The sequence below is a fragment of the Hevea brasiliensis genome, chromosome 6 (assembly GCF_030052815.1).
Source record: "Hevea brasiliensis isolate MT/VB/25A 57/8 chromosome 6, ASM3005281v1, whole genome shotgun sequence".
Lineage (NCBI taxonomy): Eukaryota > Viridiplantae > Streptophyta > Magnoliopsida > Malpighiales > Euphorbiaceae > Hevea > Hevea brasiliensis.
Window position 1 is genome coordinate 2716333 of NC_079498.1, and position 26507 is coordinate 2742839.

Consider the following 26507-nt stretch of genomic DNA (forward strand, 5'->3'; position numbering starts at 1 on the left):
ATGGATGTTATCTTTAGGGAATCTGAATCTTATTTTCATCCACCTCTTCAGGGGGAGCATAGGAAGGAAGAAGAGGTGTCTTTCCCTTCTTCTTTGTGCTCTCCCAACTTTCAACTTCAAAGAGAAAATCTAGGTCTAAAGCCTATACCTAATAATGATACTTAGGAGGAGTCACCTAAATCTCGAGGAAGATTGAATGGACTAGATTTGAGAATCTATACTTGGCGGAACAAGACAGATATAGCCATCGAGCAGGAGACTGCTGATCAACCGGAATCTCTGGATTCAATTCCTGAACATCCTGAGGTATGTGATGAGTCTCCTTTGGTTCCTGAAGAGTCTAATTTTAATTCTCAATCTACTCTTTCTTCTTCTAATAATGATCTTGATATTCCTATTGCTCTTAGAAAATGTGTTAGAACCTGTACTAAACATCTCATCTCTAACTTCATTTCTTATGATTCTTGGTCTCCATCCTATAGAGCCTTTCTATTGTCCATGTCCTTTGTTTCTATCCCACAGGATTGGAAGAAAGCATGTCTTGATCTAAAATGGAAGGCAGCCATGGTGGAGGAGATGAAAGCTCTAGCAAAGAATGAGACAAGAGAACTTGTTACTCTTCCAATGGGGAAAAAACTAGTTGGATGCAAGTGGGTGTTCACTGTGAAACATAAAGCAGATGGTTCAATTGAAAGGTATAAGGCTAGGCTTATAGCAAAAGGCTTTGCACAGACGTATGGGGTAGATTACCAGGAAAAGTTTGCTCTTGTTGCTAAAATGAATACCATCAGAATTTTACCATCATGTGCAGTAAATCTTGAGTGGGATTTGCAGCAGTTTGATATAAAAAATGCCTTTCTACATGGTGATTTGGAAGAAGAAGTATATATGGAAATCACTCCAGGGTTTGAGAATGGGAAGACCAAAGGAAAAGTTTGCAGATTGAAAAAAGTACTGTATGGTTTAAAACAGTCACTTAGGGCATGGTTTGACAGGTTTAGTAAGGCTATGGTTTCTTTTGGATACTGCCAAAGCAATGCTAATCACACCTTATTTATAAAATACTATAGGGGTAAGATCACTCTGTTTATTGTCTATATGGATGATATTGTGGTAACTGGTGATGATAGGGAAGAAATGATTCATCTGAAGGAACAACTAGCACAGGAGTTTGAAATCAAAGATTTGGGAAGGCTAAAGTATTTTCTTAGAATAGAGGTTACTAGATCAGATAAATGAATCTTTATTTCTAAAAGGAAGTACATACTAGATCTGTTGGAGGAAATAGGAATGTTAGGTTGTAAACCAACAGAGTCTCCTATTGAGGCAAATCACAAATTGCAAGCTGAAGTTGGGGAATCCGTGGATATTGGGAGATATCAGAGGTTGGTTGGCAAACTGATTTACCTTTCGCATACCAAACCAGATATAACATATGCAGTGGGTCTAGTGAGTTAGTGTATGCATGATCCTCATGAATCTCATTTAGAGGCTATTTTCCGCATCTTACGATACTTAAAATCTGCACCTGAGAAAGGACTTCTTTTCTCAAAGCATGGCCATCTTCAGATTAAGGCCTTTACAGATGCAGATTGGGGTGGATCTCTTGATGATAGGAGATCAACATCTGGTTATTGTACTTTTATTGATGATAATTTAGTCACTTGGAGAAGCAAGAAGCAAAATGTGACAGCTAGATCCAGTGCAGAGGCTGAGTTTAGAGTAATGGCTAGTTTGTCCCTGTTCTGTGATAACAAAGCTACCATCAGTATAATTCACAATCCAGTTCAGCATAATCGGACCAAGCATATAGAGATTGACAGACACTTCATAAAAGAAAAAGTTGTCAATAATTTCTTAAGTATCTCTTACATAGGGTCGAAAGATCAGTTAGCTGAAGTGTTCACTAAGGGATTAAGTTGTAAGGGGTTTCATACCCTAGTTTGCAAGTTGGGCATGTACAACATACATGAACCAACTTGAGGGGGAGTGTTAGAATCCCTCAATTAGTGTAAATCCCTTAATCAGTGTAAATTAGCTGTAAATTAAAATATAATTAGGAATCATTATATTTATTGGCTATTATTAGTTTCCTAGTTAATCATAACCTTTGTATATAAATTAGAGTGCTTGTAAATTATTTTAGTATGAAGAAATATAAAAGAGAATTTTTCAAATTCTCTGTTTTCTACACTATTCCAGCAGTATCAGAAATTATCGCAGAAGAAACGCCTAGCCTACCAAGTTCTGAATTTGAGAGTTTGAACCGTTCAAGGAGGTAGGCGACGACTGGGAAACAGGTAATAGATTGGAATTGTATCACATTTTCACTTTCAAACGTATGTATAATGTTCCCAGAATCACCATTGGTTCTTTCGTAAGCGAAACCAATTATAAGTGGAGCCACTACAATTCCAATACCAATGGACATGGCTTTTTTCCCTGATTTAAGTATCATTCCTGAATCCATCTTCGCCGCCTGGAGAAACAAAAATATGTTCATACCAAGTGTTCCTACTGGTCCGATTATGGGTAGGCTTTCTTCTCTGAACATGTTTCTTGTCATATGATATCTCCCAAGAATTGTAGGACCATAAAGTATGCCAGTCTGCAATTTGCACAGAAAAGAAATTAATCCTCATTGGAGTCTTTTTCAAGGTTTTATTCAAATCACAGGCAAAGCCAAATCAATCAAGGAAAAAAAGGGAAGTCAGAAAATTAAAACGTATGATCATGTATGAGGAAACCAAGGTGATTCCATAACGCCTGAGAAGGAAATAAATTGCCTGGCCGGTGATGAAAATCAGAGCCATCTGCAACTCCAGAAGTGGCAATGAATAGCTTAGAAAATTATCCGAAGTGTCATCAACGTTCCCCAGAATGCCTGGAGAAATAAACTTTAGAGGATACAGTGTAGCAACTCTGTCGTATTTATTACAATGTTATTCATATCATTCACTAATGAAGAATTTGCAGAAAAACTACTTGAGATCTATCAGAAAATAATTAATTAATACATTCAAAGAGACAATTCTCTTGATGGGTTTGATTCTAACATGAAAATATATGAAAATCTCTTGATGGGTTTAATTCTAAAAGAGGCAATTCTCTTGATGGGTTTAATTAATACATTCAAAGAGACAATTTTTTATATTAATTAAACATTAAATTATATTCCAAAGTTTTTGGTCAATACAAACGTAGCCTGGAAATGAAACATTCCTGAACACAGGTTAACTCAGGTGTCTGATAGTTAGGTGGAAGTACAGGCAAAGATCCTATTCCTATAATGCTAAAAATAAAAAATTTTCTGAGTTGTTAGCAACCCCAAAAAAGAAGGTTGAATTTGGAAACAACAGAGGACTTTTTCTGTCAAAGGTCAAATGGCTAATGAGTGCACTATTTTCTTAATTTAACGTTTTAAAGACCTATTTAATATTATTATTAAAATTATTATTAAAAAAATATTTTTTTAAATATATTAATTAAAAAAAATATTAAAAAATAATTTAAAATTAAATTTACAAAATAATACTTTTTTTATTAAAAAATAGTTTTTATCTTACACTCTCGATGCGAAACAAACGCCAAAATTTTAACCCAGAAGTGGCAAAGTGTATGTAAGAATATTTGTCAAAGACCTGCCAAAACGCTATGAGAATTAACCTTCTGGGGTACTGTTACAAAGCATGCCATAATCGGATTTTTCCATTGCAGGAATATGATGAGAGAGTTGTACTGGAATCAAATGAGAAAGAGCAAGGTCTACAAGGGACAAGTACAAAACTCAAATGCACTGCCCATATATAAGCTGGGTAATGGAAGATCGGCGTTTGGAGAACACTTGTTAACTTAATTCCATTAATTATTGGCTATGATTAATAATTAATCTTCAATGTTGAATTGCAAAGTCTGTTAAATTGAAGACAGAAGACAGACTATGCATTAAAAAATAAAATATTTTCAGGCCAACAGAAAATGGTTCGTTGATAATCTACTACTGAATAACAATTTCTTGCAATCACCCGAGCTAACTTGCAAGAAGTTGGGTGATGAAAAACCTGACAGGGAAAGGAGTTAAATTCTACAATAACAAATTTCTGGCTTGTTGATCACTAAATTGAAAAGCTCATAACTTTGGCTGGTATGGTTATGCATGCATTATGGGTATTTTTTTTTTAAGGAAGATATTTTTTATATCTATTTATAAAAAATTAATATTTTCAATATTTATAGTTATTATCTCTTCCAATAATACTTTTTCTAAAGGTTGAATTTAAATTTTCTCTTTAAGAATTCAATAAATTTTACCACTAAATCCAATATCTTAATTAATAGTTAAATTTTATTGGTTTTTTTTTTAATTAACATGGACCCATCCAAACAAAACAGACAGTCACCCACAATAGACACCACGTGGCTCTTATCCAGGAACATACACTTGTCAGTCATGCAGCAGTTTGGCGGCGAATGCTAAGCTGTATTCACAGGTAGCCCTGGTCCCCAACATTGAATATGGGCCACCGGCGACTTGATATAACCGGTGGTCTCACTCCCATTTTATAGGGATCTCATCTACAGGAATTAAGTACTCCTCACTACTAGCTAGTGTAGCTCGTTCTCTATCCGACTATCTAATCTCAGCCGTTTGATATTTAGAGATTAACCAAAATGCCGATCAATCGGGTAGCAATCGGGCTGCCAAGAGAGGACGTTGTGCATCCCGGTGCACTTAAGGCCGCATTGGCAGAGTTCATTAGTACAGCAATTTTTGTTTTCGCCGGACAAGGTTCCGGTATGGCCTTTAGCAAACTTACGGATAATGCGTCCAACACACCTGCCGGAATTATCATGGCCTCATTGGCACATGCATTTGGCCTTTTCGTCGGTGTGTCTACAGCTGCCAACATCTCTGGCGGCCACGTCAATCCCGCCGTCACCTTTGGTGCCTTCCTTGGTGGCAATATCTCTCTCCTCCGAGGCATTCTTTATTGGATCGCTCAGCTCCTTGGCTCCACCGTGGCCTGCCTACTTCTCAAGTTTTCTACTCATGGGATGGTGAGTTTTTGCATATCTAAAGTTCTTTTTTTTTTCATTATTATAAATATTTCCTACAAGTTCATAAACATGGGAATTTCTGCAGACAACATCGGCATTTGCTTTGTCGTCAGGGGTGAATGTGTGGAATGCATTTGTGTTCGAGATTGTAATGACGTTTGGCCTAGTTTACACAGTATATGCAACAGCCATTGATCCTAAGAAGGGTGACGTGGGGATTATTGCTCCTCTAGCAATCGGTTTCGTTGTTGGAGCTAACATTTTAGCTGGCGGAGCATTTGAAGGAGCATCTATGAACCCAGCCGTGTCTTTTGGACCTGCTTTGGTGAGCTGGGACTGGACCAACCATTGGGTTTACTGGGTAGGTCCCTTGATCGGAGGTGGACTTGCTGGAATCATTTACAATCTCTTCTTTATTACCCTCACTCATGAGCCGGTGCCTAGCACATCAGAGTTCTGAACTAAAAGTACTAAGCATATCCACCGCTTTTCATGATTTCTCTTTATTCTTTCATATTCCAATGTGTTGGACTTCATTGTTATTGTTGTTGTAAGATTGGAGTCTGTCTGCTTTGATCATGGTTAATTATTAGAGGTTGTAGCTTAGTGAAGTTGTCTTATTTTCTCACTATTGTATTGTCTAATTCCCATGGCCATCATCATTTGTTTTATCGTTTTTGGAGAGGAATTATTAAGTACACCTAGTGCATATACACATTCTTTCACAATCATGTGGGACTCACTTTTCACTTTCTATGAGAGAGAGCATTATTTTTTAGTGCAACGAGTGTACCTAATAATTAGCCATTTTTGGAATCTGTCCTTTTCCTTTAGCTCTTCTTTCTTGCCCAAAAAATTATAATGCGCAAACCGGAGCTAAAATGATCTGCTTGGAGTCTTGTTTGGTTGGAGCTAAAATTTAACCCAATGAAAAATAATTATTCAAATAACTAACCAATTGTAATTAGATTAATATATACCGAGTTGAATTGAATTATAGACATCATATTTCAGAATCAATAAGCAAAATTAAAAGAATTGATTAGGTTCTTATAATTAATTGGTAAAGTTGATACATTAGGTTCATATATAATAGGAAACTTATATTCAAAATCGCTGGAAAAATGAATATATTTTCGATGCTCTAGAATGTCTATAACCATAAAAGAACAAAAAGAAAATGGTTTGCAAATGAAACATATTTGCCCCTACCAGATGCTAACGACAGACACTAAATTCCAATGTACTCTATGAAAGAAAAATCCACAAAGTTTTTCTTGGGTTTGCATATGGTCACATAAATTCAAAACAGAAAATCAACAGAAAGTAAAAAAGGCGCCGAAGACTGGTAGGTTTCTCTGGATTGTGAAAGACTAGCAGCAAATTTGATGTGTTATGTATATATCTATGGTCCCGAAGGCTGCAAACCCATGTGGAGTAATGGTCTTCATCTTCATGCGTTGGCCATTATTGTTTATTATGGCGCTTCACTTTTGCAGGATTAAACATCCAATTCGATAACGACCCTTGTTTGTTTTTTCCACATGGGTGTTGTACAGGCTTATGTATAGTTATGAAACAAACTAAACCCTTTTTTTTTTTTAAGCAACTAAACCCAGTTTAATGTCAGCTAGCAATTAATAATTATAATAATAAGAAGAAGAAGAAGAAGAAGAAGAAGAAGATTTCAAAGACCAGAAGATCTTATAGCATGCAGCTGATTTATCCCAATTATATTGACGGCTCCATGTTATAAGAAAATCATGTGCTTTTTAATTTACTAATCTCCACATCTCTGCAGAGTTTATCTTATTTTTATGATGTTCTTTTCTATTTAATATCAACTTGCTTGTCAAATACAGAAATGACATGTTACATATTGATGTAGATAACATTTATTAATGTCAAGTGGCATGCATGCTTCCGGGGCGAGACAATAAGATTTATCTCTTAATCAATATCATTTTTTTTTCCATTTTAAGGTTAGTAGCAATTGTTTACCAAGCCCAAAGATATTCCTAATATATTTTAAGTTTAATGTTTCATGACTTCATTGTTATGGAAATCACTTATTGAGTGACAAAGTTCAATTGGCTCCAAGTTTATATTTTTATATGCAGCTACGAAAATTAGGATTAAATTTGTTATTTTTTTATTAATAAATTTTAATTTAATAATATTATAATCATCTTTACCGTTATAAGATATCGAGTTTAAATTTTAATAAAAGAAAAAAATATATATTTCTTGGGCTAATTAGGGTTAATATAGTTAATTTCTATAGGATATCAAGTTCAGAGTCCCATGATTCCATCTACTGAGAGTTGTAGAATAAGATAGTCATAGCCATTGGTCTGAGCCGAAACCCCCCTTTAGTCTAGATTTTAGTTTTATTTTCAATTAATTTTAATTTGATCAAATTTAATGATTAAATTTTTTTTTTTAAAAAAATTTGACTTGAAATTAGATAGATCAGACTGGCTAATTCGAATTTGATTTTGATCTAATTCAATGCCCATTTCTATTAAGTCAATTCAAATCGTTTTCAATTTCATATTACATCTGTCAAATTCCGGTCCAGAATTGGATCATGGCCATGACTTGGTGTGTAAAAATACCTTACCTTTACAATCCATTTAATCTTCTAAAGAAATTATATTCAAAAAAGGACTTGCATACTTATTTAAGTAAGGATGGCTATGGTATGCCTGATTAGCTTCCTAATCAATTCTTCACATGCTTGAGATAGAATGTACGATATAGAGATCCTAAGATGAGCTAAGCTGATAAAGCTGTAAAGAATTCAAATCCTTGGTTGAAAAGAGCCCCAGTAATCCACAGCTTCAAATTTGGCAAGTTCACGTCCTTCTCATTTTCTTTAACCTGTTTTATCAATTTAATACATAATTAATCGATTAACTAATCCAAGATCAAAACAGCAATTAAAGAAAGCAGAAGCAAGATGTTGGAACAAGAAAAAACTCACATTTAAACTGAATGTTAACGTAAGTGTTTCAGCAGCAGTGGTCAAGTTTGAGCTTTGAATCTTGAAGCTTGTGAGTGACTCCAGAGTCCTATAGAGAGAGACAGCAACCCCATCTCCTCTGTTGCACATCAATCGCACGTAAAACCCTCTTTCTTCCACTTGAAACACATCCATCTAAAAGAACCAGATCGAGAAATTTAATTGTTAGTTAACTGATCTCAATAGCACTTTAATGGCAATTTTCTTTTTTTGCTTCAGAAGTACTCTAGTGAACCTGAATGATCTTCTTCCAAATTAAGTTTTTGTTGTTTGCAATGTGAAGCTTCCTCAGATTTTTGGTTGATCCTTGACTTCTATCTGATCCTGCTAAGGATGCTTCCAGACCAGCAATCTCATTTTTAAGTTTCTTGGCTTGCATTTGCATCTCTTGCACATATTGCACAGCGTCTCCAATTATGGAGGCATTATCCATCTGCACATTAATTTCCAACATATTATCATTATTGGGTACACAAAAAGAAAGAAAAAAAAAAAAAAAAAAAAGAGCAATGATTGATACAGTTCAGATTAATTACCTTAGTAATGTTAGGAACCAAAGATCTCAATGCATAAAGTTTCTCCTTCATCCTTCCCCTCCTCCTACGTTCCGAGATCAAAGTTCTTGATCTATCAGTTTTCGTCTTCCTCGTGGTGGTGGTGGTTGTGATAGTTCCTGAAGAATCTTCCTCCCCATCATTATCTTCTTCTATTTCTTTCATATCCGCTTCAAAATTTGGCAATGTGATATTGGGGATAAAATTCTGATCAGGCACCATTGCACTAAAATCAAATACATCTTCCTGAGTAGGATTACCAAACTGGTTATCCACCAGTAAGCCATTGATAAGCTCAGAATCAAAACCTGCAGTAATCTGATGATCTTCATTATCTCCTCGAATCAGATCGATGAACTGATCGAAGTTGGCTTCATCTATGAAGTCATGCAACTCAAAATCATTATTAGCATCAAGCATCAGGTGGAGGTTTCTGGCAGATGCATCACCCATCTCAGATCAAATTGATTGAACAATTGGATAATCCAGAAGGGTTGAAGAAGATTATAAATTAGAGTGTGAATGGAATCAAATGGAAAGTTCCTGACGTTGGAGATTTTTTTTTTATATATATATGTTGTGATAGAGTTGACGAAGCTAGAAAACGAAAACAATGGCTAGCTCGTATCAATAGGTCTGTAATCAAATAGAAAGTTCGAACAACTTTGCGATCTTGGATTCTTTGATAGAGAATGAATTACATGAAAATATTAAAAGAGTTCCTCTCTCTCTTAATTAATTTTTAATTACTTTTGGATATATATAGTGTACGATGTAGTAACTATAAACAGAATATATATATATATATATATATATATATATATATATATATATATATAAAATAAAAAAAAGAGAGAGAATACTTATTAAACATATTCCTCCAATTCTATAAATGCAATGTTAATTAAAATTATCATATATCCTATATAAAATCTTAAATTCTTATTTATAAGTTATATTTTAGCAAGGGCGGAACTACCGGAGGAATTTTTTATTGGTGCAATCGTTCTATATATAACGGTTTAATTAATTGAGAGATTATTAAGTGTACTCGGTGCATATATATTATTTCTCACAATCACGTAGAATTCACTTTTTTATTAGAGAGAGAAAGCACTACTTTTGTGTGCACCGAAGTATTCTATAATCTTCTTAATTATAATTATTAATTATAATGGAATTCATATGAAACTTATTATAATTAACTGTTACAATGAAATTGTTCTACATATATCAATTTTATTTTATAATTTTTTATAGTACAGAGACCATGGCCTCTCAAGATTTTTTAAAATTAAAATTTCATGGATGAAATTTGATATGTTTTTTCAAAAAATTTTACATTTTTTATATAAATTTTATTTATATTTTTTATATTATTTAATTTTAATCTCTTAATATTTTTTTTATTTTAGTCTCTAAAGTTCTTTATATTTCTTATTTTTCCAACTCTTTAACGACAAATTTCTAGTTCCGTCGTATTCAAGTAGCAAATACTAATAGAAAGCTATTCATATGCATCAATCATGATTTTAGCTATTATATTCTTTGGATGTATAAACTTGGGAATATGAAAGTCTTCTCTCTAAAATCATGGCCAGTCTCACATTTAAATACTTATAATTGATTGCATCATTTGACTTTACCTACCCCAACTTTAAATTCATCTTATTTAAATTTTAAGCTTTGTAAAATATAACTATTTAACCCTTAAATTTATAAAAATATAATTATTAAATCCTAAACTTTATAAAAATATAATAAAATATAAAAATATTTATAAGTCACGTCTACACGTTCACCAATTATAGAAGTTAAACAATCATATTTTTATAAAATTCAAATGTCAAATAAGATACAATTAAAAGAGATGTCAGGTTATTACGGATGACAACAAATACGATACTCACAAAAATCATCATATCCAAATTCGAACCAACTAATATTCTCAAATTCAAACTCACCTCAAATCTGATTATTATTGCTTAAAAAATACTTAAACTTTGTTAATTTTATATTTTTTAATTAAAAATTTACATAGAAAATTATTTTTTAATAATTTATATTTTAAAATTTAATAATTCAATAAAATATTTTAATTTTATTTTATATAAAATAAAATATATAAAAATTTATAAATATTATTATAAAAAATATATATTTTATATTTAATTAAATATTTATATAAAAAGATTTGAATAATGGATATCCAACGTATAAAATCTAAACCCAAACCCATCACGGATATTAAATTTTAAATTTGAACTCATCCCAAATTTAGTTATATACTACTTAAATATATCTTATTAGGTTCAATTGAATCAAATACCTGCATGTAAAATTAAGAATCAAGAGATACTTTCAGCTAATATTTATTAAAAACTTTCTATAATTGAGTGTAAGAATTTCCAACATATTTTATTCAAGAGCAATGTGAATGGAATCAGGTCAGGGAATTTCTTACATATTGGCATTCGTCATTACAACCTAGGTTGCTCATTCAATTCTTAAAAAGTATTTTGTGAATTTTAACAAATTAAAAAAATTAATTAATGAAAAATTATTTAATACATTCGATATTTTTTATATTTTTATAAAAAAAATATTTATAAATTGATACACTATTTTCATATACATAAAAAAATATTCAATCATTTTCTTTAATTAAATTAATACTAATAAGAAAAAAAAATTGCAGTCTAGTTGATTTTTTTTTTCTCCTTGTGCCTTAACTTTAGCAAACTTAAAAATTGCAAGCATGTATTAGTAGATACACATAGATTAAGACCTCTAATTAATATATACAATTGGATGCATTGCAGTTGAAGAACATCTAACTTAAAGATACTTTTTTTATATTCTTATTAGGCCAATTGGTTTACATATATTATTCATTTTATTCAAAAATTGTTAATTTTGGATAAGTTTATCATAACTTTTTAAGAAATTTTATCCAAAACTCATAATCTAATTTAGGGATTTTAACTTACAATATGATTTTCACCATTGTTGTGGTATATTTTCATATGATAAAAAAAATTTAAATTAAATTATGAATTTTGGATAAAATTTCTTAACTTTTAAAAGTTATGATTAAATTTTTCAAAATTAAAAGTTTTAGATAAAATAAGTAATACCGGCAAAGATTTGGATTTATTTTGGTGCGGAGGAGCATAGATTATGATAAGAATTAATTTAATATAGGCGAATGTGTTTGACACAATAGAAGTAAGGCAGGCAGTCAATCCATGGACGCCCAGCACAAGCTCCTAATCCACACACTGAGTTTTCAGTGGATTGAAAAATAGTAAAGAAAATACAAAACCTTTGCAAGCAACGAATTTGCACGAGTCCACCATGTGTTCTAATTAACCAATAATTGCTTCAACACTTGTTGTCATCTTAATTAAGCTTAATTAATAACCAAAATAATTAATTCTGTTGATTCCCGGCGGCATTAGAATGCTTAGACGATGCATATTGCAGCGTGGAAAATGGCTCAATATATGCTGTTATAGTGCTCCTCCATATGTATATATATTCAATTTTTAGGTCATTCAACCCAATTGTTAAACCCTGATGAGTTTAAACCCTTCTCAAGGATCCCAGATGAGTAAACCCTGGTTAAAAGATTAATAATAAAATTGAATCACTTAAAGATAGAACTATAGTGAAATGAATTAGATCAACCCACTCTAATTCTACACTAAAATTTAAAATAATATATAAAAAAAAAAAATTAATTCATATGATTTACTATGAACATACGTCCACAAATATAAAATATCAAAAGATTATATTTCATTTGAGATTTAGAATTGCACCTGTTTGATGTCACTTAAGGGTTATCCATCAAAATTCAAGCATTAAAGTTTATTGGTATATATAATTTATGTGTGTGTGTGTTTTAATGCAAAAAAAGGGAGCTCTCCGAATGTGACGATTATAGCCCCTTTGATTCAAGAGTTAGGTTACTGATTGACGTCATCGATTTAACCTAATGTTATAGGAAGGAACCTATTACCTAACTCGAGGTGGCACACAATGAGATGAATCATTGCATAACCTACCACTTCTTCTCGTTACACTCCTAAATAGAGATAATATTTAGTCATCATGTTGGTGAGAAAAGTCGAATTAGGATGAGATAAGACCATCTTACTAATTTAATCACCAAATTACTATGCTCGATAGTATGTGTGTTTTTACTGTTCTACTTAATAGTTTCGAGAAAGTTTTAATGATTGAGCATTTCAATAGATAAAAGAACATTTCTTTTTCTACTTATCTATAGGCACTTTTATACATATAAAAAAGACAAATTAAAAGAAAAAAAAATTTCTGGAGTATTAAGGAAAGAAGGAAAATGCAAGTTTTTGCGTTTTTTTTTTTTTTTTTTGTTCTTTAATCAAATTTGGATCTCGACTCTCAAGTGTCCGACAGCTCGAGTGGGTTCGAGTTTTGGACAGAAGCTTCGACGTGTAAAGATAGAGCCTCCACTGCAGAAAACATAAGCCGAGGAAGATCTCGGCGAGGACGACTTATTTTGATGCCAAGAATAGGGCAAGACCTCGAATTTCAGACTCTGTTATGATAGTTGTTATAGTTAGTCTATGGCAGTTACCATCTAACCAGTCTTAGGCCTTTGTTTAATTTAAATGCCCTAAGACCTCTCTTTATTATCTGATGCGGGACTAAAGCGCCCTGCCTACCTCCCAATCCCCCTTACGAACAAAAGACTTGGTGAATTCATATCTCAAGAATCTTATTCCCCTTATTTAGAAACTATAATTTTTTAGGAATTTAATTTAATGAATTTCTCTTTTATTAATTTTTATGTTTAGAATAAAAGAATTTAATTTTCTCAATTTAAAATAAATAATTTTAAAATCTTGTTGAATTGAAAAAAAACTCTATGCTTTGTAGAATCTTATTTGATTTTGATGCAGCTAGCTACACTTGGAAGAAGGCAAAACATTGCTTGTGTAATGTGAGTTTGGGGATAATAATAATAATAATAATAATAATAATAATAATAGGGCTTGAAATTTTGTTTATGATTAGAAAAGAGCAAGTAGCTTTGTCTTTTGTTATGGAATTTAGCCAAGTGGTCGATGTCTAATAGGGAACAACTCATCAATGAGGTTGCAGACTTGCAGGTTGCATTTCCAGAGTGGGTATTGTAGTTCAGAACTGGCCACTGCATCAAGATAAAATTAATCTTTTTGCTCAAATAACAGTTTTTCCCATATATGAAACATACCCAAACTACTGCAATTCTAACTTATTATAGGCTGATTGATTGCTGACCCAAAGCTTGATAATAAATTATATATATTTTGAAGAAAGATATAGTAATTTTAGGCAATCACTCCTTCTCCATTCCCTCACACATTCGCACGTGAGTATAACCTTTTAAGTGGGTCATGCTTTAATGCCTTTCCAGTAGCTTAGCTTCCATTTGTCAAAATCATCGATTAAGTGTGAAAATTGGAAAAGAGGAACCAGGAATTTTACTAATTACTACCCCTGCTAAATCATCTTAATTGACTATGTGTACGTTTAAGCTGGTTTGATTTTTCTAAAGAACACTCACAAATCTCCTAGTCAACCACTATCTTTTTTTTTTTTTTGTCCTAGGATTCTTGTCCAGCATTCAAGAAACAGTCCATTTACTCCCTAAATATTTCTATTTAAATTGACCTCACCTTGTTCCTGAAAATTTAAAATGAAGGTAAGAATTTCTTTCACTTTCTAAATCAGATTCACTTGTACAGTAGGAGACAATTTAATCGTTAAAACTAGAGATTATTATTGCCCTAGTTTGAAGCAAAAGCATTACCCAAAAAGGACTCTAATGTTACTGTAGTTGCGTGAAAAAGTTACTAACCCTTTTAAGAAAGCTGAACCCCCTAGTGGACCACGCTTGAACTTATCCTCTGCAACTGAGTCCTCTTTTTAACTTTTTAAATTTACAGAATCATCACATTGGACCCGCCAAGAAATCACCATCATTTGAATTTCAAACCAAGTTAAAAGAGGATTTAACATGAATTTCAAACCAAGGCAAACCAGTATTTTTTGCTTTTACACATTTAACATGATTTTTTGCCAAATGGAAACAATTTCTTTACCATGGATTTTTGCCTTTTAAATGTGCTCTATGAGCTGCAAACAGCTGCATCACATGGCGCTTTGGATTGGATTATAACCCGAGCTCCTGAAGCAAGCCTGTTGAAAGCAAGTTGCACAAGTGTTAGTTGATTTGCACAGGAAAATAATAAGTAATGATGAGGATATATGAACACTTGTTAGAAATGAGTATTGTCAACACTTAACTTTCTTCTATTTTGATCACTTTCTCTTTCCCTTCTCTGAAGGAATCAAGTTTCTTTGATTGCTTTTTGCCCGAGACAGGTTCTGTGATTCTTTTGCTGCTGCTGTTGGATGTGCTACTGTGTATGGATTCAGAGCCATTGGCCTCATCAGAAGAGTTTCGAGGTTTATCAGAAAGGGGTGATCTGATTGATTCACTTCTTGGTTGCTTGCTTATTGAGGCTTTCTTAGATCTTGGAATGCATTTTGAGCGTCCCGAGGTTGACTCATCGTTGTTCTCAGCTGAATCTATTTGCTTACAGGTACTGCAATTCAATTTAGCACCGCAAATTAGGGGCAAATCACTAAAAATTGGTAAGGAAGATTGCAAGATGTCCTTTGATTATAATAATTCATACCAGAAGTGATCCTATCAAAAAGAAACCAAAACATTTAGCTTTAGAACTTACAACATATTACCGAAAGAAAATACCAAATAGTAGAACTGTGGTTTCACAGTAAGCACTCAACATCAATCACAATATTTTATTGCATTTGAAGAAAAAGTTATGCCTTCATAACAACTCGGACAAGTTTGCTTATTGCATGCCAAGGATCAATACCAAGACCACAAATTTATGGAATCACATTTTAATTAAAAGGCATGCAAGTCATCTTTTGATATAAGTATGCACTTACTAAGAAGGATGTCATAATTTTACATCAATATTCAATATTTTAGACCATCACTGAAATGATGACTCAATTTGTTGTATCGAATGATCCTTTCGCTGCGCATAACAACTCTATTCCAGAGAAAGCGTTGTGCTTTTGATTACCAAGTGAAACACAATTGAAGGGATTTAATATAGTGGGAAATATTTCCATGTGACTAAATCATTAATGGCAAAGGTATAGGGCAAAAGTTTTAAGGCTAGACTTATTAAAGAAGGTGGTGCAAGGATTTTTATATCAACTTGTTCTCAATCCTAATTGATCATGTCATCAAACTAACTCAAAATTTATCCAGCAAGCTCACCCTAAACCATAGAGACTAGTGTAAATGTTTTAAGGTGTTAGTTCTAGGATATTAAACTATTAACTTGGAGCATCGTATTACTTAATGTTATAAAGTTCCAGTAATAAGAAACCCTAAACTAAAATTATTGCCTAAAGATATTGAATTGCAAAAGATCATTTCTTTCATAAATAAGAATAAGAAACAGATGAACCTGTCAGCGTTGTAGGAAGAAGATCGCTTCAGAGTATTCAGTCCATCTCCTTCTTCCTTAAGCATTTTTGTCTCGACAAGGCTCCCACTGTAATATTCTTTGTCTTCCAATCTCAGACCCATCAACCTTGGATTCTCTGAGAGACAATCAAGCTCCCCTAACATTAATGAAGTTGAGAACAATGGAGAAGCAAATTTTGAATGAGAAAACCTTGGCCTGTAGGTTGGTACAAGTCCAAAACTGTGATCTTTCACTGAAATTGACCCACAGGAGATCAATTGCATTAACATATTAGTAGCTTTGAGCCTTGCATTGGCTGGCATTCGAATTTCTTCCTCTTGAAGGATCCTAAAACTGTTGATTTTATTAACATCAGCCCTAATTAGGGACTCCAAAGTTTCAGTCTTTCCACCTGATGAAGATGCACCAGAGGATGACGGTGGAGGGGAAACTGAACTCTCACTTATATCAGAGATCTCCTTAACACTTGGAACCCGGTTTTGGTAATTATCATTGCATTCATGTTCTAATGAGCCATCATCAGTTGAAACACCCCTTGTACAAGTTTCTCGGGATTTAGCTCTGCTCAAATTTTCCTCAGTCTGCGTTGAAGCATCTGCTAATCCATCACTCTTGTAAACCCTGTACTCTGTCAAGCTTAGAGAACCATTCCATGAGGAATTCTTGCCATTTCTAGACTCTGGTGACACACCAGAGGAACCAGAACGCTGAAGCGGAGGGGACAGTTCATCATCCTGACAATTCTTTGTTTCCTTCCCATTCATGCTTGAAGAAGATAAGGAATCATCTTGACATCTAGAAGATGCAGGTTCTGGCAATTGTTTCAAATTTTGAATTTTCATGGTTCCAACCGGGGCAAAACGATCTGCGGAGAGACATTGAAGCTCCCAGGTTTTTAATTATTATGACTTCTACTAATCCTCCATCTTGTAATCAGTTGCGCAATAAAACGATTAAATTAGATAATCTACCTGAATTCGTTTCTTCAAAGAGTTCAGAACCTTTGAGAACGTATTCATTTCCATGAGCAGGAAGAATTAGGTCATCCTCGCTGAGGTCATGCCAAACAAATCCATTTTTGTAGCTTCTGCAACAATCAATGAATTAACATTAAATTAAAAAAAAAGGAAATATCAAAAAAAAAAAAACGGAGACACTGTCGAGCTACGAAGAAAAGCTCAGCTCAAACATAGAAGACCTATTTTAGAAGATATTGTACCATAGAATTTTAGAGAACAGGGGGGAAAAAAAAAAAAAAAAAAAAAGAGAGAGGAACCCGACAATTAGAGGGAGAGCAAGGACCGCGGACATAAGGTTGCAATTCTTCCTCCTTCGTGATTTTGTTTACTCAACAACCAAAAGGGAAATAGGGGGAAAGCAAAAGAAGAGGAAGGCAAGTGACTTGACCTCTTGCAGGACCATGAGTACATGGAAGCCATCCCTCTGCCCCTCAACACATTAAGCCTCTCAATCACATCTGCACGACGCACTCATGCTCAAAAATCTCAAAATTTTTCAGAAAAAAAAAATTAATAGAATATAAACACACCTCTCAGATGGAGACCGTCCGGCGAAGAGGAAGGGACTTCAATGAAGTGAGGATGTTCAAGCTGGCGATTCCTACAGAGATAATAAACCACAGGCACTTTCCGATTCTGCTGGTACTTCGGCGACCTCTCTTTCCACACTTTTGCTCTCTCCGGACTCACTTGTCTGTACTTCTTCATTCTCGCCTCCATTTCAGCATCACCCTAACACCAACCCAAAAAAAAAAAAACACACCGTTCCACCAACTTGATTCTTCTGTTCAGCAATGATTCCTACACGAACCCTAATTAGAATGAGGGGGGGGAAGCGAACTTGAATCAGACTATAAATTTATAACCCAAATTTTAAATTAACAAAGTTATAGAAAAATTCAAACATTTTTCTCTTTTATGTTTTGGTGTTTTGTGTTTGTGTTTACGGAATCTAGTAATGCAGAAGCAGAGATTCAATCATTCAACTCTGTAATGAGCCAAACAGAGAAGATTCGAAAATTAAAAACAGCAAAAGCAGAGAGCTTGGTTACAAATCTAAGCAATCCAGTGAAAAAATTGGATAATGAGATAGAAGCACTGATCATAAAAGCCTGAAAAGTACACCAAAATACAGAGGCATAATGAAGAAAAATTTAGGATTCAAAAAAAGAGAATCAATTAGAGAGAGAAAGAGGATGAGCATCAAAGCGCGCGATAACCTGAGAAACGATAGTGAAAACACAGGAGAGAGAGAGAGAGAGAGAGCCCGCATTTACTGGTAGAAGTAGAGAGATACTGTGGTTTTTAGCTCATTGAAAGCTTCAAAGGCTACAGAGAGAGATGGATGATTTGCAGTGATGGTGACTGAAGAAGGAAACGGGCGAAGAGAAACGCAGCTAATCCGTATTATCTGTTGAAGTTTTCGGCTGATTCGATGGGACTGAGAGAGAGAGACATGGAAAGCAGGACGCGGAAGCTACACTGATTTATTGGGGTGTGATTTTGGCTTTTGCTTTTTACTGCTTTTTGAGTTAGTGATTGTGGCCAGCAGACAAGACTACTGCCCAGCTTACTCCGTGCAACAAAGTAGCGGGTGATTGATTGTTGGTCACACATCAATTCTTTACAACTTATTATTAAAATTATAATTCATTATATTAATAATTTATATTTAAAATTAAAATTAATTAAATACTTTAATCGAGAGAAAATTGAAATTAGATGAAAATGTATTAAGTTTGGCCACTGGCTAGTTCTAGTCCAAAACTAGTGATCTAGGCTTGGCTAAACTTAATAATATATTTAATCTAATAGTTATTAGTCTTATTTTTATATGAATACTCTAATAAGTAATAATAGTGTTTAGTATTTTGATATAATTAAAATATTATCTCTTTTAATTATATTATTTGATAATATAATATTTATAATAATATTGAAATAGTAATTCCTAAAAAAATTATCTCTTTTAATTTTTTAAAAAGATTAATGGGGTGTTTTAATTAGATTAATAATATAATATTATTATTTTTATATTTAATAACTAACTATTAACAGTCAATATTACCAAACATTGTTAAAGTATAACTTATATTAGATATAATTTTTTTATTTAAATTTTAGTGGGAAATCACTCATTATTATTAAATTTAAATTTAATGATAAATATATTATGAATTAAGAATTGTTGAATGAATTTATTTGGATTATTCAACACCACATTTAACATGTTAATATTGGATAACATTCATATCCACAAATTGAAAAATCATGTTAAATACTAATCATATATGTACCCTGAAGAATTCAGTATGCATGTGCAAAACTGCAAATATAGTGCAAATCCTTTTTCACTTTATTTAGATGGTGCCCAACATTCCAAAAACTCATCGTTTTATGTTAAAGTTACTATATTCAACATTATTATTGATGTAATTAAGAAATCAAATCCCAATTAATTATTAGCTAGGCCTTTTTATTTTTATTAATTATATTAATCTGGTTAGGTAGATGGCATGTAGATTCTTAGTTGCACTTCGACTATAAGTAGTTAGATTGATATAGATCTGGCCATGGGCCAGTTCAAGATTGAAATTAGATTGATTTAAATTGGAATAAAATTGATCAATTTTGTATTTGACTCAAATTTTTAATGCACTGCATTCAAACTGAACTGAAACCATTTTCATTTGATTCTTGATTAAAATGAAATTTTTATTTGAAAATTAAAAAAAAGAAAAGATTATTAAATTTAAATCAAATCAAATCAAAATAAAATCGAAATCAAATATTTGAAGATTTAACAGGTGAGTTCGGTGAATTGTGAACCGGCGGTTATGATCCATTGTGAATTAGGGTTGGCGGGTGGCCGTGTCTTGATTGTTGGCTTTCAATTTAATGATTACTTATTAAAGTTTAATGTCAAAATATGAGAATTTTAATATTATATATATTTACAAATAATTTTAAAATGCATATCAGAAATTTACTTTTCTATTATGTTAATATTTTAATTAAAATTTTAAATCATAAGACATTATTTTAATTATTATGATAATCAAATTGGTATAAAGCAGGCACACTCGGTTCAAATTTGAATCAAAATCAAATCGATTAAAATTAAAATTACAATCAGACTCAGAATTCAGATTTGGTCAAAATCATTTTGAACTAAATCAAAATCAATCAAAGCAAATCAATTTTGATCAATTCATTTCGATTTCAAGTGAAAATCTAAAATTTCACGTTGAAATTTTTGACTATTGAATTTAATGAAGTCATATTGAAATACATCGAATCAAATTAAAATCAAAACTAAAATCAGGAGATATTTTGCAATTTAATTTTGAGTTTTCATTTCTTTGAACTTGAATCATCAATTCAATTTCGATTACGATCCGAAACCGAATGTAAAGAAAACTTGTTGCTTCACCAAAAATAATAGTAGGATTATCGATCTTACCTCATTATAATGAGTAACTAAGACATATATTTATAGGTGAATTGAAATAAATTGCAATACACCTCAGTAATGTGATTTAGCAAAAGCTAATATGGCATTGCAGCTTCCTTAGATGGGTCTTTTTCTCAATTAATTGCATTAATAAGCTTCAATTGAGAAGTGCCTTACGGGAAAGGGCAGTACTCTATGCCCCATTCCTTATCATAAGTTCATATCATTTATTTAATTACATCTTCAATACGTACGAATAACATACAGCTCACAAGCACCACATATGACATGTCATTGTTCGATTCAAAATTTAGCAAAACTGAATAAATCAGAAATGTTTGAATCGAATTAATTAAATTAAATGAGTGATTAAATTGAATCAAGATTTAAATTAAATTGAACCTAATCAATTAATTTCAGGTTTGTTAATTATATTAAAATTCCATTGAAAATATCTCTGTTTTTTTATTGTTATTTTTTTAATGGACCTCTTACTCTCAATCTGGCTGTCCCAAATCCAGATGCAGGCCCAATCCTCGAAGAGGCTAAGGGTTAACGCTGTCACGTACTCACGTTAGGAGCACATGCCATGCAGCTTTTATATTTGTTAGACAGTGACTCATGACTCGGTGCTTTTGGTTGGAGACCACCTTCATCCTATTTCATTGGCTAATTATTATATACAGTCACCTAATTTTATAAATATTTTTATAAAAATTATTAAATTTTAATTTTTTTTTTTATAAAATTCACTGAAAACCCATTTACAACTTTCTCAAATTAAGGTGCTTAAAAACTAAACAATGTTTTAAGCAGACTACTTTGATAAAGCAAGTGCATGGTGCAAAAGCTAATGTTATTATAAAATGGCAATGAGATCTCACCTTCTGGCTTTTCTTTGTCACAAACAGCAATGTCCAAGTCTGGATTCAAATGGGTTAAAAAAAAAAAAATGAAAAGAAGAATATATGCTTACTGACCACTAGTGTATGGTTTTGTATTTGAAACATGTTGGAGCTTTATAAAAAATTGGTAAAGAGTAAAGGCAATTAGACAAGTGGTTTCTAGTGGGGGGAGCAAATCTAAGATTCAGAAGGCAAATTGTTGTTGATTTAGGGCTTTTGGTATTTATGTTGGTCCATACACCCATCTTCCCTGGCGGTGGCTTTGGCTGTGGGGCCATATATGGTTGGTGTATGGAATGTTTCCACGCTGGATAAATAATAAATTTATGCCATTAATTCTGTACTTTTTAGCTAGTAAGACTTTATATTAATGTTAAAATTTAGATCAAGCAAATCAAGAGGAATCAGATTCAACTCCTACACATGCTTAAATTATTATAGTTATGGAATGTTTCATTGTCTTGTTGGGTTGTGTTTGGTGCAGCGATGGCTTTGTGAGCTGCTAAGGATGATGATATCTGTGACACCCCTTATCAGTCTACAGTGTAAACGAGCAAGGCATGTCACACTCAGTGCCAGAGCACCCTATCTTATCTTACTTTATTCTTTTAATAATTTGTTCTCGTTATATTTTAATATCAATTATTTTTCTAACGTGAAATCAGCAAAATTTTTTCTGTTTCTATTACCATTTGGCGTATTTTACTATTCACCTGCTTGAAATTTTTAATAATATTTTACAATGAAAATATCATTCATACTCATCATAGTCATCTCACATTCAATTCTTGCAATTCACATACTCATTTGTACAAATTCATTCATTTTCATACATATTCATTAATGCACGATTTATATATAGAAATTCTCATATTTTCATTAATTTACATAATATACAAACTAATTATACAAGTTCATAAATTATATAATATACAAATTAATTTTTAGATGAAATAGTTAATCTATTAATTTACATCCCATACATATTAAATACAATTTCCTTGATTGCATTACAACATATGAAATAATTATAATACACAAAATGCATAATATGACTAATGTGAGCCATATCTATATGCATTGCTGAGGAAGTGATACCCTTAAACACTTTTGACACTTCTATAGATTTGGACTCCAAAAAACAATCCATCGCGCTAAACATTACTGTTTAGTGGTACAATAATATAACAAGAAAATAATATATACAAATAAAGAAAAAAATGGATTATACTTTGGATACTCTAGAATTTAATCTAGTTTAATATAATACTTCTAGTATCAACTATCTCTCGTTCTAATTTATTTCTCTTAAGAAGCAATTTATTCTTAAAGTCACAGTAATAATATACAATTCCCGAAAATTCTGAGAATATTATTATTCTTAACTTTATATTATTATAAAAAAATGTATTTGTAATGCTTATTTAAGTTATATCTCTATTGCAAACCTTTTTATCATTTCATTCAATACTTTATGAGTTATCGCAAATTATTTCATAATAATTAAAATTCTCAACTTATTTCATAATAAGTAAATCTTAATATCGGTTCAGTTCATTTCAATTCTTTATACTAAATAACTATTCTAATTTATTTTAGGTCGTTTTACTCATTTATTTAATTTCTAATATTTTTAATTACTAATATTATTAATTTATTTTAATAAATTTCACTGCCCAAGTAATCTATGATAGGCTGACTAAACTGGATAAGCAGGTCGTTGGCACTGGACACCGTGGTGTCTTGGGCCGTCATACCATGGGACATAAAATACAGTACGTCAACTACGTTGGCAGTCAGTATGGCTAAAAGCCATGACAACAAATCAGTATGGCTAAAAGCCATGATAACAAGTAATTTGGCATAAAAGCCATGAATGCGGATATAAAGCCATAAATTCAGGCATAGAGTCTTACGCAGTACTACTAAAACAATATCCTATTGACATGTCAATCTATCCAATTTGACACACTTGTCTAGGCAGTATATGGGCACATTAGTACCATTAAGGGTTCATAAGTATCATTATTTCATTATATATTCCAATTATAATTTATAACGTTTTAATTTTTATTACTAGTAGAAGTATAAATTTTTAAAACATAATTCTACATAAATTATGCATTCATCATAGTTTATACATTCATTATATCACTCATATTCATCATAATTCACAGCAATAGTTTTCATAAATCATTATACTCAAAACATTCTTTTTGTTTCTCATATGCCATTAATTATAGAAAGTATTAATTTTCATTATTATTTTTTATGTCTTTGGGGTTACTATTCATACATTACTATTCACTCAAATTGTTGACTTTTTTTTATACATAATATGTATACAAATGTTTGATACATAATTATACCACATTTTTTGTTCTAAATTTGTTGGCATTGATTGCCGATTGCAATTCAAAGCCTCTTAAAAGTATTTTCAAAAATTCAATTTTTGTGTCATATGTTTACTGTTTCATTGGTCTAAGCTACAGTGAGAATTTAGTAAACTTTTCTTCATCAAAGTTGTTCCTTATTGTGTCTTTTTTAATTCCATTTTTGAATAACTCCATTTGGAGTTTTCTAACTCAAGCTATGCAAATTTCAATAAGGCTGGCCAGATTGGTGTCTACCTAGAATTTCTGGGCAGAAATCAATTCTGGTAGTTTTGGTGTCTCGATTTTAATAGACAAATTCATTAAGTTTTGGTCAAAATTTGGAGCTATCTTTATGAAAGTTGTTCTAAATTGTTTAAGCTTTCTATTGATATAAAATTCAGGTAAATTGGATATTTATACACTGAGTTATGACCATTTGAACAAATATTATTCATTTAGTAATTTTTTAGAGACAGCTTGTATGTTACCCGGATTGAGGCAATTTTTAGGTCAACTTAAGTTAGTTTTCTGAGTAGGTTTTCTTCATGAAAAATGTGACAAATTGTCCTACGTTTCATTTCCAATTGGCCTCACACTAATTAGAGTAACAAAACTCTACTTATTATCATAATTATGTACTGGACTCAAGATTCAAAAATTCCTATAAAGAAACAACACTTCCAATAGCTCAATTCCATCAACTACCAACTTCAATTTGCAACCAACACACACAATTGGTCAACAATTGACCTCAACATCTACAATTAAGCATCATAACATCATTTACCCTAACTTCAAAATCACAATCTCATACTACACATGCAAATTTAACTTAATTTTCATATCTAGCACCTCTCCTCAGTTAGAATTCAAGTTTAAATCTCATTAAACACATCACTTCCTCCATATACCTAGGCTGACCGAAATTCCTCCCATGTATACATACCCAATTTTATTAATTCTTTTTGCTATTTCCCATGCTTAAAAACTAAATCCAAGAATTAATCAAGAAAATAATGTAGAATAAGCACTAACCTTGTCAGAGCTCTAACTTGAGCTTGTAAATCTTCAAATTTTCTCCTTCTAATGGCTGCCCCTAACTTGTTCTAGTTGCAAAGAGGAGTTTTAGTGAAAGAAGAAAGTGATTTTAGGGGGTGTTTATAAAGAAAATTTAGAGAGAAGGAAAGCCATCAATGGACATAAGAGAGAGAGGGATTCGGCTGAAGAAGGAAGAGAGAAGAAAGCAGATTTTTCTTTTGATTTTTACCTCATTTAACTCTTTTTAAATTGATTTAATAATACTTGTTATAATTTTTGATTGGTTAAGAGGTATTTATGACATCATATTATGTATTTATTTCAATTTTATTTTTCTTTCTTTTCTACTCATTTTCAATTAAATTTTTAGCAATATTTATTTATATTTTATGTCATATAATTCACTTACGTAAATGGACAAGTCGGTCAAAAATTGTCTCTGAAGGTGAAATGACCAAAATGCCCTTCGTTTTGCTTAAAGAACTAAAACTGTCTGTACCAATCTTAAAAATTATCCTAACCTTTTCTTGACATTATAATGTTACCTAGGACACCATAACTCTTCTCTGACGTCCCATAAATTATTTTACTGGATTTCCCTTGGGTTTAGGGCTACTAGCTGTGAAGACAGCAACTTCCCGTTTGGTCACTTATCGCTAGGGCACTGGCTCATTTAATTTTATTATATTTTATTTCTAAAATTTTTTCTAAATTTTTCTTATCGTTATTTGAGTTATTTATGACTCCTCACTCTAGTTTAATTATAGTTCCAGACATTCTGGCTCTCTGGACAATCATTGATTATCGAAACAGTAGAATGTACAAAACTACCTAAAGTGAGGGCATTACAGTGTCTTTCATCCTAACACGGTGCTTGATGTTGTGGATCCTATGAATACGAGAGATTGAGGGGTCGGAAGCTCTTTCATCTTTTTCCTTCAAAATTTCTATCCTAGCTTCAAATTTCAGAAGCTTAGGGTGATGCTCTTGATGATAATGCCCTTTGAATTGTGTGGCAGTTAACTTGAACTCTTTCAAGACAAGCCAGTTAAAAGAATTTATCGATAATCTATTTAACAAGATGAGCATATTAACATGGCTTAGTAAGCTAATTGAGAAAATATCATAAGTAGCACATATGCATATAAGCAAGTATTTCAAGTATAATAAATAACAAAATACAAATATATAAAAAATGGTTTAATTCTTTATTTCATATATCATAATCAATACAATTGGATTGACTGTCCTTATATCACTTACTTATAGGCAGGGGAAACTTACAAGGAGTAGCGCGATATAAACTCATCATGCCAGTGACTAGCCATACCTATCACTCTATAGTAGTCAATTAGTCACTCCCCTTAAAGAGCTTAGGGAGACAATGGGACGTGGCAGAATGAGACATGACAATGCTTAAGCCATCACATCCGCATAATTACATAAATAGGCATTAATATAAAATATCCTCTTTAATCTCTAAAAGAGTTATATTTTACTGCTCAAACTTC

General features: G+C 32.1%; 3 protein-coding genes across 3 annotated transcripts; 1 reads left to right on the forward strand and 2 right to left on the reverse strand.

Moving 5' to 3' along the window:
• The first annotated feature begins 4560 nt into the window (after positions 1–4560).
• On the forward strand, positions 4561–5740 carry LOC110659136 (aquaporin TIP1-1). Its single transcript, XM_021817000.2, has 2 exons — positions 4561–5058; positions 5144–5740. The coding sequence occupies exons 1-2, from the start codon at positions 4672–4674 to the stop codon at positions 5516–5518; spliced, it is 762 nt and encodes a 253-aa protein (XP_021672692.2). The 5' UTR covers positions 4561–4671; the 3' UTR covers positions 5519–5740.
• A 1800-nt stretch (positions 5741–7540) lies between these two features.
• LOC110659037 (transcription factor FER-LIKE IRON DEFICIENCY-INDUCED TRANSCRIPTION FACTOR) lies at positions 7541–9354 on the reverse strand. The gene is made up of 4 exons (XM_021816859.2): positions 8620–9354; positions 8319–8516; positions 8045–8218; positions 7541–7941 (listed from the first exon to the last, which is right to left on the reverse strand). Exons 1-4 carry the CDS (start codon positions 9088–9090, stop codon positions 7837–7839), a joined length of 948 nt encoding a protein of 315 aa, XP_021672551.2. The 5' UTR covers positions 9091–9354; the 3' UTR covers positions 7541–7836.
• Positions 9355–14625: 5271 nt separating this feature from the next.
• LOC110659135 (protein SOSEKI 3) lies at positions 14626–18724 on the reverse strand. The gene is made up of 8 exons (XM_021816999.2): positions 18445–18724; positions 18130–18212; positions 17755–18036; positions 17613–17682; positions 17177–17292; positions 16185–17070; positions 14976–15278; positions 14626–14868 (listed from the first exon to the last, which is right to left on the reverse strand). The coding sequence occupies exons 3-8, from the start codon at positions 17942–17944 to the stop codon at positions 14799–14801; spliced, it is 1635 nt and encodes a 544-aa protein (XP_021672691.2). The 5' UTR covers positions 17945–18036; positions 18130–18212; positions 18445–18724; the 3' UTR covers positions 14626–14798.
• Positions 18725–26507: the final 7783 nt, after the last annotated feature.